The sequence below is a fragment of the Mixophyes fleayi genome, chromosome 1, assembly GCF_038048845.1.
Source record: "Mixophyes fleayi isolate aMixFle1 chromosome 1, aMixFle1.hap1, whole genome shotgun sequence".
Classification (NCBI taxonomy): domain Eukaryota; kingdom Metazoa; phylum Chordata; class Amphibia; order Anura; family Limnodynastidae; genus Mixophyes; species Mixophyes fleayi.
This window is the reverse complement of record NC_134402.1, coordinates 425507396-425526632: the sequence shown is the minus strand read 5'-3', so window position 1 is coordinate 425526632 and position 19237 is coordinate 425507396. Positions and strand designations below refer to the sequence as shown.

Sequence of the window (19237 nt, the reverse complement as noted above, 5' to 3'; positions counted from 1 at the left end):
AAGTCTACATGTCCCCTCCACATAGTAAAGGCGGCCATTCTGTTTTCTACACTATTATTCAGCCAATCATTCCACTTGTGACGTCACAGGCTTCTAGTGAATTGCTAGGCTGCCTTCTTTTGAGTAATGGTTAAACCCATAAAATACCTGCCTCCTGTGTGGGTTAGTGATGGATACGCTTAAAGTTTGAGCAAAATGAAGGAAGGAGGGTTAGGCTCATCTCCAGTTCTGACACCCAGTTCATTGCTGCTACAGCAGCCACTGTCTAAGGTCAATGTTCAACCAAGATGACGAAAATGTAGCTCAGTAAAACATGGGGTATGAATTGTTGCCGGTGTGTGGCATCATCATCATCATCAGTTATTTATATAGCGCCACTAATTTCACAGCGCTGTACAGAGAACTGACTCACATCAGTCCCTGCCCCATTGGAGCTTACAGTCTAAATTCCCTAACATACACACACAGACACAGAGAGAGAGACTAGGGTCAATTTTGATAGCAGCCAATTAACCTACCAGTATGTTTTTTTGGAGTGTGGGAGGAAACCAGAGCACCCGGAGGAAACCCATGCAAACACAGGGAGAACATACAAACTGCACACAGATAAAGCCATGGTCGGGAATCAAACTCATGACCCCAGTGCTGTGAGCCAGAAGTGCTAACCACCGAGCCACCGTGCTGGCATAAGGTATCCTCGGTGTCTATTTACTAGATAGAAATGTTGTTGCTTTCAATTGTTTTGTTCTTCACACAGACACTTCTAGGAGACGTCCCCCACTGTCCTGCAATGTGCAGTGCATCCTGTCACTGTCTGAAACTGCACTTGATGTCGTCACAGCATCTAAAGATTCACTTGTTAAGTGCATCGTCTCAAATGTGTAGACTAAACAACTATGTGCACTCAGTATCCCCGTGGAGAAAACATAGCTCCCATTTCCTGCATTGAAACAGCATTTATTGTGTTTTAAAGAAACCTGCTTCCTCACAAAGCAATCCACTAGCGTATGAAGGTTGCAGGACATTGTCTAAGATATTGTAATATCATATTCATATGTTTCATAGTCTGAAGTGAAATTAATTATTGTGTATGCTATATGGAATAGTACATTCTTTAAGTAAATTAGTTATTGGAGTGTTATATGTTGTATTGTTTATATCAAGTAGTCATCCTGCTTGTCTCCATATGTTGGGGAGGTAGAGGACCGAACATGGTACTTTGTGGTGTTCAGAAAATACCTGTTTGATTCATCTTTGAACTATTTCTCATATATTTAATTCAAGCATACAAGTATTGTGATTTTTGGACCATGGACCTGGAAATATTGATGTCTCTTTTAAAGACAGTTTAAGTATAAATAGTACAGGGGAATGTATATGCTGAATAGTCTTGTGTTATTTGTCTGTATTATCAGGAGCTGTGTTACGTGGATGCGTCTTTCTCCCCTTTGCTCTGTCATTTTCTGGCCATACATTCTTTCAGGTCTTGCCACTTTCTAATGATGTCGGAATCAACCAATGCTGCTAGAGCACAACAACAACAACTGAGAGGATCGTCCCACGTACATATGCCTCAGGGAGAGTTTGATGCACTTTGCACCTTTAATGGGCTCGTAAACATTCTGTTGCAAAAACTGCAATCTTACGTATGTATGTTGAGTCGCAAGTACCTCAAGATACGCCCAACTCAACCCAGAGCAGTATTTCTACGTCAAGCATAGAGGTGCAGCTTCACAGGGTTAGTTATTCATGCAAACGTTGCATTACTCTATTAGTACATGGTATAATGCAATGAAGTGTCAATACAATACAACAGGCAATATAAAAGGTAATAAAATACAAACACCATCACCACTTCGGTCATTATACCGCTTTTTAAATCCAATGGGAAATGCAAAACAATAACACTGAATAGGTGGATGTCATAAAACATAATATAACCATAATGCTAAGGATTTAGTCTATATACTCTTTCTCTCCTTTGTCTCAAGCCTCCTTTATCTACCTCAACTGTACTTGTTATGTTTTTATGTTTAATTTGGACTTGTGTATTTGCTACTTGTATGATTTGTTATATTTAATTTGTATTTGTGTGGTTTCTATGCTGACTGCTGAAATAAATGATGCCGATGATGATGATGATGATGATGATGATGAATTAAGAACTATCAGCTGAAGCGGCAAGCTAGTGCTGCTGGTGTCATCGTTACCATCACATATTTTTACACCAGGCTTCTGGAACCCGTAAAAGATATGTCTCCTGAGAAGCTTGTCTGGGGATGTGTTCAAGTCTCATTATGTTACCATTGTTTGTACTACACTTATATGTACATGGCCTTACTGTATTCAACATATGCTTATCCACCCCTGTTCTGACTCTCCAGGTTAAAGGCGCCGTAAGTCTAATATACACTGAAATCTAGATACAGACTAATTTTGGTATGCATGCGCAGTACAGAAATTCATACATGTATGCCCCACAAAATGACTTATGTCTGACTCTACATTAGGCTTTTTGTGAATAAATAAAGGGATTATGGGAAAAAGATTAAAACAGTGGTTTTCTAGGCAACCTAAACTCTCAGCAGACGGAGTAACAACTCTGCAGAAGCTCAATAGGTTCTATCAACTGAAATATTATCAAATATACATTCATCTTCAAATATCTAAATTAGTAGAAATGGAATTTTGAGTTCACTGGTGCTCTTCAAAAAGATTGCTGCTCAATTAAGTCCTACATTGACCATACATTCATCAATAAAACATAATATAGCATAAACAGAGAGAATAGGACAACATATTAAGCGCTATCCTTTTCACATACATTATTATTAATACATTATTAAGAGATAGAATACTTATATTTTATGGTGAGTTGGATGATTCCCATGTATTTCTTATAAGCGATTCCCACCATGTAAGAGATGGTAAAAACATACGGATAATGGTGCAATCCTATTTATACAAAATATAGCATCACATATACAATAAGAGAGCATAGAAAACGCAGTCCACATAGACCTCCAAAGTGTTGGTTCCCTATTGTGGAAAAATTACACCACACCAGTGCCAGGTATCAGACAATATTATCAAAGTTCTGATACCTGACACTGGTTCTACTGAAGATCCAAAGAACTTTCAGAAATACGATTTCCAACTGTGAATCTAGTAAGTAGAGATGCTCACTGACCCCTGTTTTTGGTTTTGGTTATGGTTTTGGATCTGGATTACCTTCGGGTTTTGGTTGTGGTTTTGGTAAAAACACCCTTGCGTGTTTTGTTTTTGTTTTGCAGTTTTGTTTAAAAAACAATTTTTTGGGGTCTAAAATAACCAAATTTAGTGCTCCACCTGCTTCTTGGATAAGTAATGTAATTGTAAAGCTAATAAATTATGAAAAAACCAGTTTAATTCCTGGTAGGCCGTCATTAATTCTACACACAAACCAGATTGTCTTCCTCTCCATCTATGTATATTGGCAATGCAGCCATCGTCTTTGGGTGTATATTACACCCTAAACTTATAGTTAAATATATAAAGAAATGGGCAAAGGCAGTTTGGTTTCTGTCTCTATAGGCCCCCCTCCGCTTGTAGAAAATAGTAAAAAATTCAGCCGTTATAGACTGTACAATATAAATTGAAATGGACAAAGGCAGTTTGGTTTCTGTCTCTATAGGCACCCCTCCACTTGTAGAAAATAGTAAAAAATTCAGCCGTTATAGACTGTACAATATAAATTGAAATGTACAAAGCCAGTTTGGGGTCAGTCTGTGTATGACACCCTACCCTTATTGAGAAATTGCCAAAACAGCAGCCTTTCAAGTCTGTACGTGATATGGAAATGCCCCAAGTCCCTTTCCTATTTGGGGGTAGATTGCACCCTACACTTATATAGAAAGTTTAAAAAAGATGTTATCGTCATCATCTTCAGCTTCATCCTCACCCTCATTAGTGTGTACGTCATCATCACAGACTATCAATTCATCGCCGCTTGAATCCACCATTAGAGAACTGTCAGTGCTTGGATGTCTTTGATGGTGAAGGCCTTCCTCGTGGAAGATGTAGTTCATTTTTATGAACATCATTTTCTCTACATTTTTGGGAAGTAACCTCCTACGACGATCACGGACTAGATTCCCGACTGTGCTGAATACTCGTTCAGAGTACACACTGGAGGTTGGACAGCTTAGGTATTGCAAAGCAAGTTTGTACATGGGTTTCCAAATGGCCTGCTTTTCTTCCCAGTAAGGAAAGGGACTGTCTGACATTTCCATATCAATTGCCTCTTGAAAATAATCCTCCACCATCCTTTGCATGTTAATACTCGGATTGGATGGAGTTATGGGCAAGGTCACACATTTTTTTGAAAAATCTTTCAAACCAGCCTAGGGGGTAAATGTTTGAACCTCCGGATTCTTCAACTCCGGCGAGTTCAGCATCTTCAGCGCTTAAATTTAAAGCGGCGCTGCCTTGTAAAGGGAAGTTTCCCTTTACAAGGCAGCGCCGCTTTAAATTTAAGCGCGGAAGACGCTGAACTCGCCGGAGTTGAAGAATCCGGAGGTTCATACATTTACCCCCGGATGTTAAACTGTTCTGGTCTGCCAAATGCGTCTTCCCTGCTTCGCTTTTGAAAATGTAATTTTTTACGAGCAGCAGCTGCTTGAGAAACTGAAGGAGGACACGTCGGCAAGCCAAGGCCCAGTTCAGCGTACAACTAGATCGGTGGCCAAAACGTAGTGATCCAAGTTCACGATTTTAATAACTCGAGGATCATTGTGAAGCGAATTAAGTACTTGATCTACAAGGCCAACATACTTTGCGGAATTGCTTTCTTTCATCTCCTCCTTCAGTTTCTCAAGCTGCTTTTCCAAAAGTTTAATTAAAGGAATGACTTGGCTCAAGCTAGCAGAGTCTGCACTCACTTCACACGTCACAACTTCAAATGGTTTCAGCACCTTGCACAGCACTGAAAGGATTCCCCACTGTGCAAGAGTGAAATACATCCCCCCTCCTTTCCCAATGTCATGGCTTGTGCAATACACTTGGATGGCTTTGCGCTGTTCCTCCATCTTCTGAAGCATGTACATGGTGGAATTCCACCTTGTTAACACCTCTTGCTTAAGTTGGTGGCAGGGCAAGTTAAACTGCTCTTGGAGCTGCAGCAATCTCCTACATGCTGTGGCAGAATGCCTGAAATGGCCTGAAATTTTATGGGCCACCGAAAGCATCTCCTGCACTTCACGGTTAGTTCTTTAGAAGCTCTGCACCACCAAGTTGATGGTGTGAGCAAAACAGGGAATGTGATGGAATTCACCCAGCTGTAATGCTCGCACTATATTGTTGGCGTTATCAGAAATGACATATCCTGGGGAGAGTCCAAGTGGTATAAGCCATGTATCAATCACATCTCTTAGTTTTCGTAACAAATTGTCAGCTGTATGCCTGTTAGTGAAGCCGGTGATACAAAGAGTGGCCTGCCAGTGACAAATGTTACGTAGTGGTGTACATGCTGCTGCTGTTCCTGCTGGTGAAGGTGAATGACCAACCCAGTGGGCTGTCAGTCATATAGTCTTTGGTTTGCCCACTTCCACTTGTCCACATACCTGTGGTTAAGTGGACAGTGGGCAGAATGGCATTTTTCAGTGCATTCTTTACATTTGTACACACTTTTTGGTATAGTTGTGGAATAGCTTTACGGGAAAAATGGTGTCGCGATGTAATTCTGTAACGCGGACACAAAACCTTAATTAACTGTGAAAAACCAGCTGCGTTTATTGTGGAGATTGGACGCAGATCTAACACTAACATGGTAGCCATGGCATCTGTGATTCGCTTGGCGACTGGGTGACTGCTGCCATATTTGTTTCCCCTAGCATATGAATGTTTCACAGTTAATTGTTGTAATATAGGACTGCTCTTTTTCTTGGCCTTCTTCTGGGATGACGATTCACCCCTAGCAGCAGCAGCAGCAGCAGCAGCAGTGGGACTAACGCTTTCTTCAGAGGAATCAATTAAAGTGCAGGAGTCATCCAGCCTTACTAAGTGGGATGCAGGGCTAACGCTGAGCGCTACTGAGGATATTGATGAGGATGGTGTGGTGGGTGTATTTTGTAGCCGTCGGGATGTCGGTGATCGAAGGGTCCTAGCTGATGATGGAGTGCTTGTAATTTTTTGGAAGAACTTTCCGCTTTTCCCAACACTTTGCCATGAACTCTCGTCAAATGGCGTAACATAGATGAGGTTCCAAGATGGTTAAGGTCCCTCCCTCGACTGACTGTGGCTTGACATACACTACAAATGGCTATACAACTGCTGTCTGGACTTGGGTAGAAATAATTCCACATATAAGAAGTAGATTTTTTTGTTTTATGCCCAGGCATGACAATGGCCTTTTTCTTGTCACATGCCAGAACTGCTGCCACTGGTGCAGGACTTACACAAACATCCTCATCAACATCATCATTAGTGCCCTCGTCGCCTACACAAATCTCCCCCTCATCCTCTTCTAATTCCAAAGTGGCATCCTCAATTTGTGTATCACCGGCTACACTTGGGCTGTTCAAGCACACATCAGCAGAACTGCTGAAAGGGCCCTTCTTTATGGGTTCACAAACCGAATGCTCACGATTAGACATACCACTAGTGGATGGACTCTCCACAGGGATTGGTGTTATTTCTGATTCAGAGCATACATTATCCTCTAATGCCTTACTGTTTTCTTGCAGGTCACTTTTAGACTCCAAATTACTTGGTCTTGCTTGGTCACGAGTGACCATACAAGAAGAAAGCTCAGTAACATTTTTTGATCTGCCACTAATAGAGAAAGGCCTCATTCTTTCTTTGCCACTGCGTGTGTAGAATGGCATGTTTGCAATTTTTTTTTATCGGCACTTAACTTTTCCTCAGTTACACTTCTTTTTCACTTCAACACGGTAAAATTTTTTGGGGTGTGTGTTTTTTTCCCTGATTTAAAAAAACTATGTACTTTTACATAGGCTATACCAGATGACGTAGTGGGAACACTACCATCAGGACTGGTGACAGCACCTGCTCATATGTGGACTGCTTTGAATCCATTTTAATGAGCCCAAAGCACTTGTAGTGCAAAATATGGTATAGATACTGCTGCTAAATATGACGTTTGGCAGCCAGAAAAATTAGTGTTTCACACTGGGGAATATGGGACACCCCGAAGCACTTGTAGTGCAAAATATTGAAAAAAAAGTCTCCTCTATCCTCTTCTCTTCCTGCTCTAACAATTGCTAATAGAATTGGTATCAGAATTGCAATAATAATTGAAAGAATAAGGTATACAATTATTGCTCTGTCCCCGCTCTAATACAGCCTGTGACCTAACCCTGCTCTCTCCCTCTGTCAAATGGCGATGGATTGCTGTGGAGGCGGGTATTTATGCATTTCAAATATCGCGAGAACCGAGCCCCCCGACATCCGACGACGTCACAATGACATTTTGCCTCGATTTCGATTCCGAACGGGCGGGAGAGTACCGAGCCTGCTCAGCTCGGTACTCATATAGGCAAAGTTAGGGTGGGTTCGGATCTCGGGGAACCGAGCCCGCCCATCTCTACTAGTAAGCCGTATACCTAAAGGGAAACTTCACTATGAAGAGTGATATATTTTTGAAGCACACTTACAAGTTTGTGTGGTGGAAGTTTATCCACAATAGGGGACCAATACTTTGGAGATCAGGGGCGCACGCAGGATTGTCAGGGAGGGGTTTCCTGACACCCCCCCCCCCCCTGCGCACGCGCAGCAGCTCAGTTTCGGCAGCGCTGTCCTATACAGCAGTCGCGGCGCTGTTAAAGAAGCGTCCGCGTTGGTGCTGTATACAATACAGCACCGCCGCGGACGCTTCTTTGACAGCGCCACGGCTGCTGTATAGGACAGTGCCACTATGGTGGGCACTAAGTTAACGGAGGGGGCGGGGTTTCTGGAGACCCAAAAACCCCCCTGCGTGCGCCACTGGAGATCTATGTGGATTGTGTTTTCTATACTCTCTCATTGAAATATATGTGATACTATATTTTGTATAAATAGGATTGCACTATTATCTGTATATTTTTTTCATCTCTTACATGGTGTGGATTGCTAATGGGAAATACGTGGAAATCATCCAGCTCACCACAAAATATAAGTATTCTTATTAATCTATGTGAAAAAAATATTTAAATTAGGCAAATACAAAGGAATAATTAAAACTATGTCTAGTGTGTCATTAGCGTGGGTGTTGTATTGTTATTCAGAACTTTATCTTAGAATGTATCTCAGGGCCAAGGGAAAAAAAATCACCAGGCAAACAATAATTATATTTGAATTTCACTGACCAAGGTAAGCTGCCAGAGGTTCATTCCTTTCTTGCTGTCTTGTCTTGAATGAATTATTTTGAGGTGTGACAATAGCGTCAGACTTAACCATGACAACTGTTCCGTTCCAATCATAGGCTCCAACCGCACCAAGCATCACCCAGTCCTACACAATAATGAAAAAAAGGTAGATATTTATTACAAGACAGTGTTTTACAGTACATTCATCATGTTTGTCTACATATAGTGAAAAACACAACTGAATTGTGTCGATTATTTCCTTTGAACAGATATTTTTTTATGAGAGGATGTCAGTCTTCTTTTCATATTGTGTTCGGTGTGAAAAGAATCTGTAACATTTCTCCACAATGAAGTGTGAGCAGTAAGTGGAATAGTGACTTTTACAGTTCGACATCTTGGTAAGTTTAAAAAAAAAGCATAGTGTACTTTTTGGTAAATATGTATCAAGTAGCTGGGATAAAGAGGTTAGTCCGTAAAACTGATCCAACTTAGGCAGTTGCTATGTATATTAGTCCATAGCAACAACATATAGCAAAGCTGTCCATACGTTCCCACTGCATTAAGCTCTGTGTCCCTATTTGTCCTCCTTCCCCAATGTGCCCAGCCAATAGCACATCCCCTTGGGTGCACACCCCTTGATTTGGTGCTCCCTGGGATAACCAAGAGCCATTTTGGATGCTTGTCTGTGATTCAGATGCATTTTATGAATTTAGTGGGTATTAGAGTAGAGGTTGTCCTTTTTGGAACAAAGGGAGAATGGGGAAGGTATATATGACAAATGCCCTCAGGGCCTGATTATCCAATAGGCTGAATAGGCTGCAGCCTAGGGTGAAAGCATTTTGGGGGGGGCAACATTTTTGAGGGTGCAAAATTGTGATGGAGAGGCATAGATTGTAATTCATTTTGAAATATAACAAGAATAGTTATTCTCCAAAGAAAAATGTAGTAAAGTTTTAATCTTGATGTATTTAATTGGTAAAGACAGTTTCAAATATACAGGAACATAAACTTTGGAGGAGAGGGGTGAAGAAAGATCGATTCTAACTTAAGGACAAGTTCATTTTTACCTACTGCATATATTCCTGGCGTGGAAGGCAAGGAGGCACTACAAGCCTATTAGCCTACAGCTGCCTCAAACCTTAATCAGACTCTGTATGTCCTCCCCGTTCTCTACTTGTAACATATGCTCCCCCCAGGGCTGGTGGAACACATTAATCAGTGTAAGCAAGGCGGAGGGGGGGGGGGGCGCCAAGACTAAGGGGCGCTTTCCTCCTTCTGCTATCCCCACTTGTCCGCCGGCATAAAAAAGAAAAAAGAAAGCAAAAAAAACCTGTATGCGGAACGGCGCCTTCCTCCCTCTCCCCTCTGTTCTGTTCACACTTAATGTCGGGCGTGACGTCATCACGTTCCGACACAGTGAGGAGCGGTACAGAGAGGAGCCAGCACACCGATAGAAGAGGACGAGAAGAAGAAAAGACTGAAGAGAAGAAGAAAGAGGAAGAGAAGAAAGGAAGGTCATAGAAAGGTAAGTAAATAATGGAGAGGGCACAGTGGTGATGAAGGAGAGGGCAGAAGTGGTGATGGAGGAAGAGAGAGACCAGTGGTGATGGAAGAAGGGAGAGTCCAGTGGTGATGGAGGAGGAGAGGGCAGAAGTGGTGATGGAGGAGGAGAAGGCAGAAGTGGTGATGGAGGAGGAGAGGGCAGAAGTGGTGATGGAGGAAGAGAGAGCCCAGTGGTGATGGAGGAAGGGAGAGTCCAGTGGTGATGGAGGAGAGGGCAGAAGTGGTGATGGAGGAGGAGAGGGCAGAAGTGGTGATGGAGGAGGAGAGGGCAGAAGTGGTGATGGAGGAAGAGAGAGCCCAGTGGTGATGGAGGAAGGGAGCGTCCAGTGGTGATGGAGGAGGAGAGGGCAGAAGTGGTGATGGAGGAGGAGAGGGAAGAAGTGGTGATGGAGAAGGAGAGGGCAGAAGTGGTGATGGATGAGGAGAGAGCCCAGTGGTGATGGATGAGGAGAGAGCCCAGTGGTGATGGATGAGGAGAGAGCCCAGTGGTGATGGATGAGGAGAGAGCAGCAGTGGTGATGGAGGAAGTGAGGGCAGCAGTGGTGATGTAGGAGGAGAGGGCAGAAGTGGTGATGGAGGAAGAGAGAGCCCAGTGGTGATGGAGGAAGGGAGCGTCCAGTGGTGATGGAGGAGGAGAGAGAAGAAGTGGTGATGGAGGAGGAGAGGGCAGAAGTGGTGATGGATGAGGAGAGAGCCCATTGGTGATGAATGGTGATGAATGAGGAGAGAGCCCAGTGGTGATGGAGGAGGAGAGAGCAGCAGTGGTGATGGAGGAGGAAATCGCACAGTGTGATGGAGGAGGAAAGGGCACAGTGTGATAAGGGTGCACAGTTTGATGATGAAGGGCACAGTGGGATCAAAAGGGGGCACAGTGTGATGAATAAGGGGGCACAACCAAACAAATTAGCCAAAAATGTTATTACAAAGAATACATATTCTTCATTTATATTATTCATACAGCAATTCATGTTTTCTGTATAATGTATTTATTTGTATTACTCTCTTTATTAAAGTGTATTATATGATTTGCATTAAAAGAAAAAGCATTATTGAATGAACAAATAATTTATAAAAGAAAATTTTCTTTTTGCAGTGGGGTGCCGACATGCTAGCACAGGCCCTGGCTCCCCCACCCTTCTCCCTGTGTAAAGCATGCTCCGTCCCCACCCCAGCAGATTGATGCAGGACATAACTTCTGGCTGTTCCTGCAGTCAGGACAAAGGAGCTGTTGGTTTCTGGCTGTATTCTGCTTACTATATAATGACACTATATTCAGGCATACACAAATGAAAGATAGAAGAAACTAAGCCAAACAGGAACCACTCCCTCCAGGACAGAACCATCTAAACGGGACTCCAACTACATGTATTTATACTTCATTACATGTATGAATAAAATAAATCCAAAAATAGCCCATATTTTTGAATATTTATATATACCTTAGCATAGTGAGCACTGAATCCAGTTTGAGACATCTCCATTTCAAAGGATGATGCTTGCTGCTCAGTTGTAGCTGAAAAATAAAACATCAATCGGATTTAATAGTTAATAGTTACAAGGAAATAATATAGATATTACATTATTGAATTTATTTTATATATCCAATGTGCATTCAATTTCATGATTATAGTCTAATCAGGATAAATCTGAAAATAATATGTTAATGTTATCATGATATATCCGAAAATCAAAATTTATTTTGGTCAAAATGAGTTACAGCAAATCACTGTTTACCCTATATGCAAAAAAGGGTTAATATATTCTGATGAAGGACATAGACATATTTCAGAGGCCTGCTGTCTCTCACCTTGCCTTGATTGTTTACTCCTAGATGCCCTGATATCATACATAGGCATATCTAGAGATATATTTACTAAACTGCGGGTTTGAAAAAGTGGAGATGTTGCCTATAGCAACCAATCAGATTCTAGCTGTCATTTTGTAGAATGCACTAAATAAATGAAAGCTAGAATCTGATTGGTTGCTGTAGACAACATCTCCACTTTTCCAAACCCGCAGTTTAGTTAACCTAGCCCTAAAAGTTCATATTCTTTGTGGGAAACATAACTGATCAAAAGAATACATCCCATAAAAAAATGTTTCTGAGGATCTCTGTCTAAATTTGCAATTTTTGAAAGTAATAAAACAAAATGTGCCAATGAGACAGTACATAAGGAACATATAGGGGATGATGTATCTCTTGTAGGAATCACATTATACCAGATTTACTTGAATTAATGCCATATCTCTGCTCTATTCCAGATCGGAATAATGGCATATTTTTGGGACCCATTAATAGAGAAGTTAGGCGAGAAGGCAATACATTGGTTGTGAAACAGATTAGCATACCAGCACACCGGGAAAGGGGATGGGCAAGGAAGAAAAGGGTCAAAAAAGCTGGGATATTATATTGCAATTTTCTGGTTTTGTGGGATTACTCTGCTACTGTAAAATTATCCAAATCTACTAGCCATTCTCCTGTCCACAGATTTAACCAGAGGCTCGTTGGTTTTAATTAAACTTTTTTGCACTTATATTTTTAGATGTCAGTTTGTTATAACTAAATCTTATCAATAAGCATTGTGGATTTCTTGTCATGTTTCTTGTCATAACATTTTCTCTTTGAGTTTGAAAAGAATCCATTCGTCACATAGGCTTAGTTTTTATACCAATACACTTATGCAGGAAATGGTCTAAGTTGTGACTGAATTTTGGGACAAGTAAAATACTTCCTGAGAGTGTCAGCTCTTGAACTGAATATGAGTAATGACAGTATTTTGTTTATAATAGTGAATGTGAGATTTTTTAGTCATTTTTTGATAAGTCATTTTTGTTTTGTTCAACTCTTTCACACCCATGTCCAGGTTGGTTATTATGACATTCAGTAAAAAACGTTTCTGCTTTCAGGGTTATAATACACAACAAGAGTCTGCTGGCAGTGCCCAATTTATAGGAATCAACTACCACTGTTTCAAAGAAGTGCCTGCAGGTCAGCTATGGAGGACTGGGGCTGTCCACTGTCTAGGGAATTCCCTGCTAGAATGAGAAGGATATATTGAATGAGAAATTTTACAGCAGTGGCTCCTACATTCCTAGTCCAATCTGCAGTTCTGTAAACTATATATTCAACATGGACTAAAATAAAGTAATGATTGGGTGGTCCCCTGCCACAGTGCTTTACTTGTTGGAGGCCGGTAATAAGTGATTAGTTGTAACAAAGAGCAGTCTAATGTAGTCAGATTAAAGGAGCTGAATATACCCAGCTAAATCTCAATATTTATTATGATTGTCTGGGAAGGTCAGCAGCAGTAAGGAGTCTTTATCTGAAAAGGGCATCCCGGGACTTGATGCAAGCCTGAAGTTATTGGCTCATATCTGACCCTGCCTCACTCTTTTCTGCCAAGCAAGCCTGCCAAGAGATGAAAAGCTTTGTATTTCAGAAGGACAACGAACTAAAGCACACAACAAAAGCCTTGCCTTAAATAGAAAAAAAATTACATTTTCTGGAACGGCCCAGTTAAAGGTCAGACCTCAATCAAGTCAAAATCTGTGGAAGGATTTGAAAATTGGTCCCCATCCAACCTGATGGAACTTGAGCAGTATTTCAAAGAAGATTGAGTGAAGCACTTATAGAAACACAATAAATTGTCTCTGTACACAAAGTCCATACAAATTATAAAACACTCAAACATTTGTCCAAAAGGATTAACCAGCACGGACATTGGATGAAAAAAATAAGATTAATTGAACATGACTCTACTACACCCAGCTCCCAAAGATCATTTCAGTACAACTGACTTTCTTCAGGGGCCCAAGGTATGTGAATGGGACAGACATTTATACATAAAAAAAAATTACCAAAACATTAATTGACTGTCACAGCTAACAAATGACACAACTCAAAGCAAAATACTTAAATCGCAGTGGAATAATATACAATGTTATAACATAGCAAGTGGTAGAAAATATCATCAGATATATACCTTAATCAGCATACAGCAATACAATGAATACTGAGACTGAATATTTTAACCACCAGCCTCAGAGTAACGCAACCCCTAAGGGGGAGAGCTTGAGTGAGGGTGAGTGTGTATAATTCATTTAATAAAGGATACCCACCTCAATTTACAACATCAGGGCTATGCAACTGTCAAAACTAATATATTGCTCATCAAACAGTGGATATAAAACACATTTCCTTAGGTATCCACACTTTCTGGAGCTTAATACTACACAGAGAGAAACTCACAGCACAGAACATTCAGCAGTTACCAAGCATCTCTATGGCGACAAATAATAATATTTTTATTATTATTATTATTATTATTATTATTATGGCGACAAATAATATTATTATTATTATTATTATTATTATGTCATTATTATATGCCATGTTAACATTGTATTTGTTCTGCGCAGCTCTAGGGCTTCCTTACACATTCTTACACGTCTGCACATTATTGGTAAAATGAAGCAACTTCCTTAAAGTAAAATGTGATCTTCTACGTTCAGCATCTTCTCACTAAAAATAAACAAACTCTACTAGCATTCATGAGAAGAATGAACCCGTACACTTCTCAGAACTTATCCTATACACATGTGGTAAAAATATCTTCCTCAGACAGAAGGGCAGTCCTTTAGTGACATGGCTCTAATGTCTCCAACGCAGGACAATGATTCTGATAAGTAAAAAACAAGTTGTGCTACTTATTGAATACTATTTGTCTATTGGAAAAAGTTATCCCCATTTTTTATAGTTTTCTGATATGATTTATCAAATGGGGGTTATAAAGAAATATATACACAATGCAGTACAGAAATACTTTCAAGCATTATGTGACAGTGCTAACTACAATCAGCAGTTAAAGAGACAATTAGAAGCATCACCATTGTTCTTGCTGGTTTTCAGGGGCGGTCTGGATCGGGTGGCAGCGCCCCCCCCGGGCCGCTCTTTCTAACGGCTGTTCGGGCCGGCCGTCTCCCCCCGTGGATGGAATATTGGGTGAATACTACCGTCGGTCGCATCACTTGTCAAGCGATGCGGCCGCGTCGCGGTAGCATCACGTGTCATGTGATGCGGCCGCCTGTGCGCCCCCCGGGCTGAAACCTGCCAGCCCGCGCCTGCTGGTTTTCCAGATAAGCCTCATTCTTCTCAAATGAGCACAATCGGTTGCTTATCAGCACAATCAGGTGAACTAAGTGTATGTAGGAATAGTTTTCTTTCATCAGAAATCTGTTTAGATGGGGAAGGGTGGGAAGGAGAGGAGAGCAGGAGAGACATGACCTCAGAGGAACATTCATGGCTGCCTGTTGTGTGTAAATAAACTCACTGGGCCTGATTCATTAAGGAATGTAAAGCAAAAAAAGGAAGTAACTTTGCTCCGGGACAAACCATGTTACAATGCAAGGGGTGCAAATTATTATTTTGTACATAAGTTAAATACTGGCTGCTTTTCATGTATCACATAAATACTTGATAGCTTTATTTTAAAACTGAAATTTAAAGTTGATCTAGGACATGCTCTACCCCAACTATAAATCTGGCCCTACATTTTAAATTTACCTCCCCCTCCAATGTAATATGGTTTTGCAAAGGTGCAAAGTTACTCCTTTTTTTGCTTTAATTTGTTTAATGAATCAGGCCCACTGTCACCATCAGAAATGTCTTTACTCAAAATAAAATAAAAACAGACAATATATAAAATTTATTTTGCACACCCGAAAGAACTAAAAATGTTGTTGTTGGCTTCGCTTCAACATACAAAATTGTGCATTGGATTTACAGTCTCAAAGCAACGAATACTGTAAGAGAGCAAATAATCAATATATTGCAGGTTATTTACAGATTGTATAATTCATGCGGCAGGGGGCATCATTGTTTGCCCAACTGTCTACAGATGTACAGGTTAAATGCATACAGTTTGCTATATTCTCTTCTACAGTACTTTTTTTTTAAATGTATCCACTCCTAACATATCATTTTATTATCCTGTCTCACAAAATCTCATTTATGTAGGTTTCCAGTATCTGTATGCGCCTCTTGTGCCTTTCCTATGGTAAGATCTACCTATCCACGAACTCTGCAACAGTCAGGCTGTATAGTCCGGATATCTACGTGTATGGTCCACAAGTATGGATTTATTATGTCTCATTCCCATTTACTGTTCCGAAGTTCTGTGGGTACACTTTATAAACAGCTCCAAGTGTAAGATTTGGGTAAGGGAGGTGTAAGGTTTGTGACAATTACAATATATGAGTACATCATTTTAATTTTATTATTATCCTTTATTTATAAGATGCTACAAAGGGTCAGCAGTATAAAGGTGGGGGAGAGCAAAGAACAAAGAATTAACAACCAGCATACGTAGAACATGCATAGTGCAAAGCAAATGCATAGTTATATAATAGGGCATAACTAATCACTAATTACACAATGAACAAGACCGAATGATTTGCTTGGGTGTGTGTGTGGGGGGGGGGGGGGGAGTTCAGAGGAGGGAAAGGGACAACGCAGGTAGAATACAAATGTGGAACAGGCCTGTGCCCAAGAGCATGCACAGGACAAATAGGGCCACAAATGTTGGGGAGGAGACTAGGATACCAGGTAGAAGGGGCTAGACATGGATGTACAGGTGGATAGGATAGGAGAGGAAAACACAAGGAAAGAGGGCCCTGGTCATGAGAACTTACAATCTAGAGGAGGGGGGGGCAGGCACAAGAGGGTGGCACTGAGGTGAGTGAGTATGGCAGGCAGCAGGGGACGAGTTATGAGGAAGACTGATAGGCTTTAGTAAAAAATTGTTTTTAGCACACATTTATCTGATGGGGCGTGGGAGTTAGTTCTAAAGGTGGAGAGCAGCACGGAAGAAGTCTTGCATGTGGACGTGAGAAAGAAGAAGTAATCTGCTGAGATACGAGGCGGTGGTTGCTGCGGAGTGGAGAAGGCAGGAAGGAGTGTGGAGGGAAAAGAGGTTCGAGCAGCGGTTCCGAAAGTTGCGCCGCGGCTCCCAGTGTTGCCGTGGCCTGGGAAAAAACACTCCAAAAATGTACTAATTTGGTGGTGCTGGGGACCAGGCATCCTCGTTCCTCCTATCTTCTCACTGAATGTCAGACGTGACATCATCACGTCTGGCATACTCAGTGAGGAGCGGCAGGAGAGAGGAGTCGGAAGAAAGAAGACAGAAGAGAAAACAGAAAAAAAAGACAAAAGAAGGCCAAGTATGGTAAGTAAAGGAAGGGAAGGGAAATGGTGATAGGAAACAGCAATGGATGGGCAAAAGAATGAAGGAGGGGGCAGTATGAGTATGAAGAGGCACAGAGTGAGGATGAAGTGGCACACAGACTGAGGATGAAGGGGCACACAAAGTGAGGATGAAGGGGCACACAAAGTGAGGATGAAGGGGCACACAGAGTGAGGATGAAGGGGCACACAGAGTGAGAACATGAAGAGGCACACAGAGTGAGGATGAAGTGGCACAGTGTGAGAATGAAGGGGCACACAGAGTTAGGATGAAGGGGCACAGTGTGAGAACATGAGGGGACACACAGAGTGAGAATGAAGGGGCACACAGTGAGGATGAAGGAGCACAGTGTGAGCATGAAGGGGCACAGTGTAATGATGAAGGGGCACAGTGTGATCATGAAGGGGCACAGTGTGATCATGAAGGGGCACAGTGTAAAGGTGAAGGGGCACAGTGTAAAGGTGAAGGGGCACAGTGTAATGGTGAAGGGGCACAGTGTAATGGTGAAGGGGCAGTGTGAGCATGAAGGGGCACAGTGTAATGATGAAGGGGCACAGTGTGATCATGAAGGGGTACAGTGTAATGGTGAAGGGGCACAGTGTGATCATGAAGGGGCACAGTGTAAAGGTGAAGGGGCACAGTGTGATCATGAAGGGGCACAGTGTAATGGTGAAGGGGCAGTGTGAGCATGAAGGGGCACAGTGTGATCATGAAAGGGCACATTGTGATCATGAAGGGGCACAGTGTAATGGTGAAGGGGCACAGTGTGATCATGAAGGGGTACAGTGTAAAGGTGAAGGGACACAATGTGATGATTTTTGTACATATTGTTGTTTTATTTTGTTTGATCTTATTCCTCTTAATGATAGCTGTAAATTATTCTTTGACAGAAATATAATTGAAAAACATATATAAAAACATTCTTTTACCTTGGATTTATGTGTGTTATTTTTGCAAACCACTTACTAAGTATTTCTGTTCTGACCTAAATATTTATTAGGTTATTTTGACCCATCTACTCATAAAACGGGACTGCTCGCTAATTATTTTGGAGGGGTGTCTTGAAAAAATTATGGAGACTCTAAGGGTGCTGTAAACTGAAAAAGCTTGGGAACCATTGGGTTTGAGATATAGGAAGGGGGAGAGGAATTCTGAGGGGGAAAAGTTAACAGTAATTATCAGCATTCACTTGTAGAACAGACACTAAGGGGGTATTCAATTGTTAGAGTTAACGGAAAAAAACGAGCGCTCAAAAAATCTTAGCGTTAATACGGTAATTACTCGCGGAATTTCAGCTCGCCGCTCCCTGAGCGGCGAGCTGAAATTCCGTGAGTAAAATACCGTATTAACGCTTTTCTCGCGCAATATTACCGTATAAACTGTAATATTTTTTGAGCGCTCGTTTTTTCCCGTTAACGCTAACAATTGAATACCCCCCCTAAAGGTTCATTTTTACACCGGCTATTATTTGCCAATGAAAAGGCAATACTATCTAATACTGAAATGGTAAATAGTGTTTCACTAATGTGTCATCTTTTGAGATCTTCAAATGTGGGTCAGTCCACAAATTTGACAAACCTCAAATTTATTTACAACTTTATCTATAATGCAAGAAGAGTCCATATTAATGAAAGTGATCACAGACTAGAAAAACTTCTTTCTACTTAGAATTTTATGTCACACTGAATATTTCATGCACCACAAATATACTGCTTCTGTCTCTTTCTGAGAACAGCAATCCAAATGTTTATGGCCTTCTGTATATATCAGTGAACACTTATCCACAACATTCATTTACTCTCTGAAACTTCATTTCCCAGGACCTTTACCTTCTCTCTTCCTGCACCAAGCTATACATAAGAAGCTAGACAAATCCCTGGAGACCTGCCTATAGTGAAACATTGTTTAAACTTCCTCCCTAAACATCACTCAGGACCTTAAAGTATTGTGGGTTCAGGAAATAAGTTTATTCAGTTCTGCTTAAAATAACATGTTTTAGGTTGTTTAAGGGTGTTTTGTTGTATCTCTCCATGGATAGATATAACGTCAGTAAAAGGAAAACACAGACTCATTTGTAAATACTTTTAGCTT

At 41.2% G+C, this 19237-nt stretch overlaps 1 protein-coding gene across 2 annotated transcripts in view; it reads right to left on the bottom strand.

Moving 5' to 3' along the window:
* The window catches only part of ITGA1 (integrin subunit alpha 1), a 131104-nt gene that overhangs the window by 35609 nt on the left and 76258 nt on the right, over positions 1 to 19237 (bottom strand). For both annotated transcript variants that reach the window (XM_075183947.1, XM_075183936.1), the window contains exons 10-11: positions 11345 to 11418; positions 8343 to 8487 (exon numbers count right to left, since the gene is read on the bottom strand). In XM_075183947.1, the coding sequence (XP_075040048.1) occupies positions 8343 to 8487; positions 11345 to 11418 (219 nt within the window). The remainder of the gene's footprint in view (positions 1 to 8342; positions 8488 to 11344; positions 11419 to 19237) is intronic.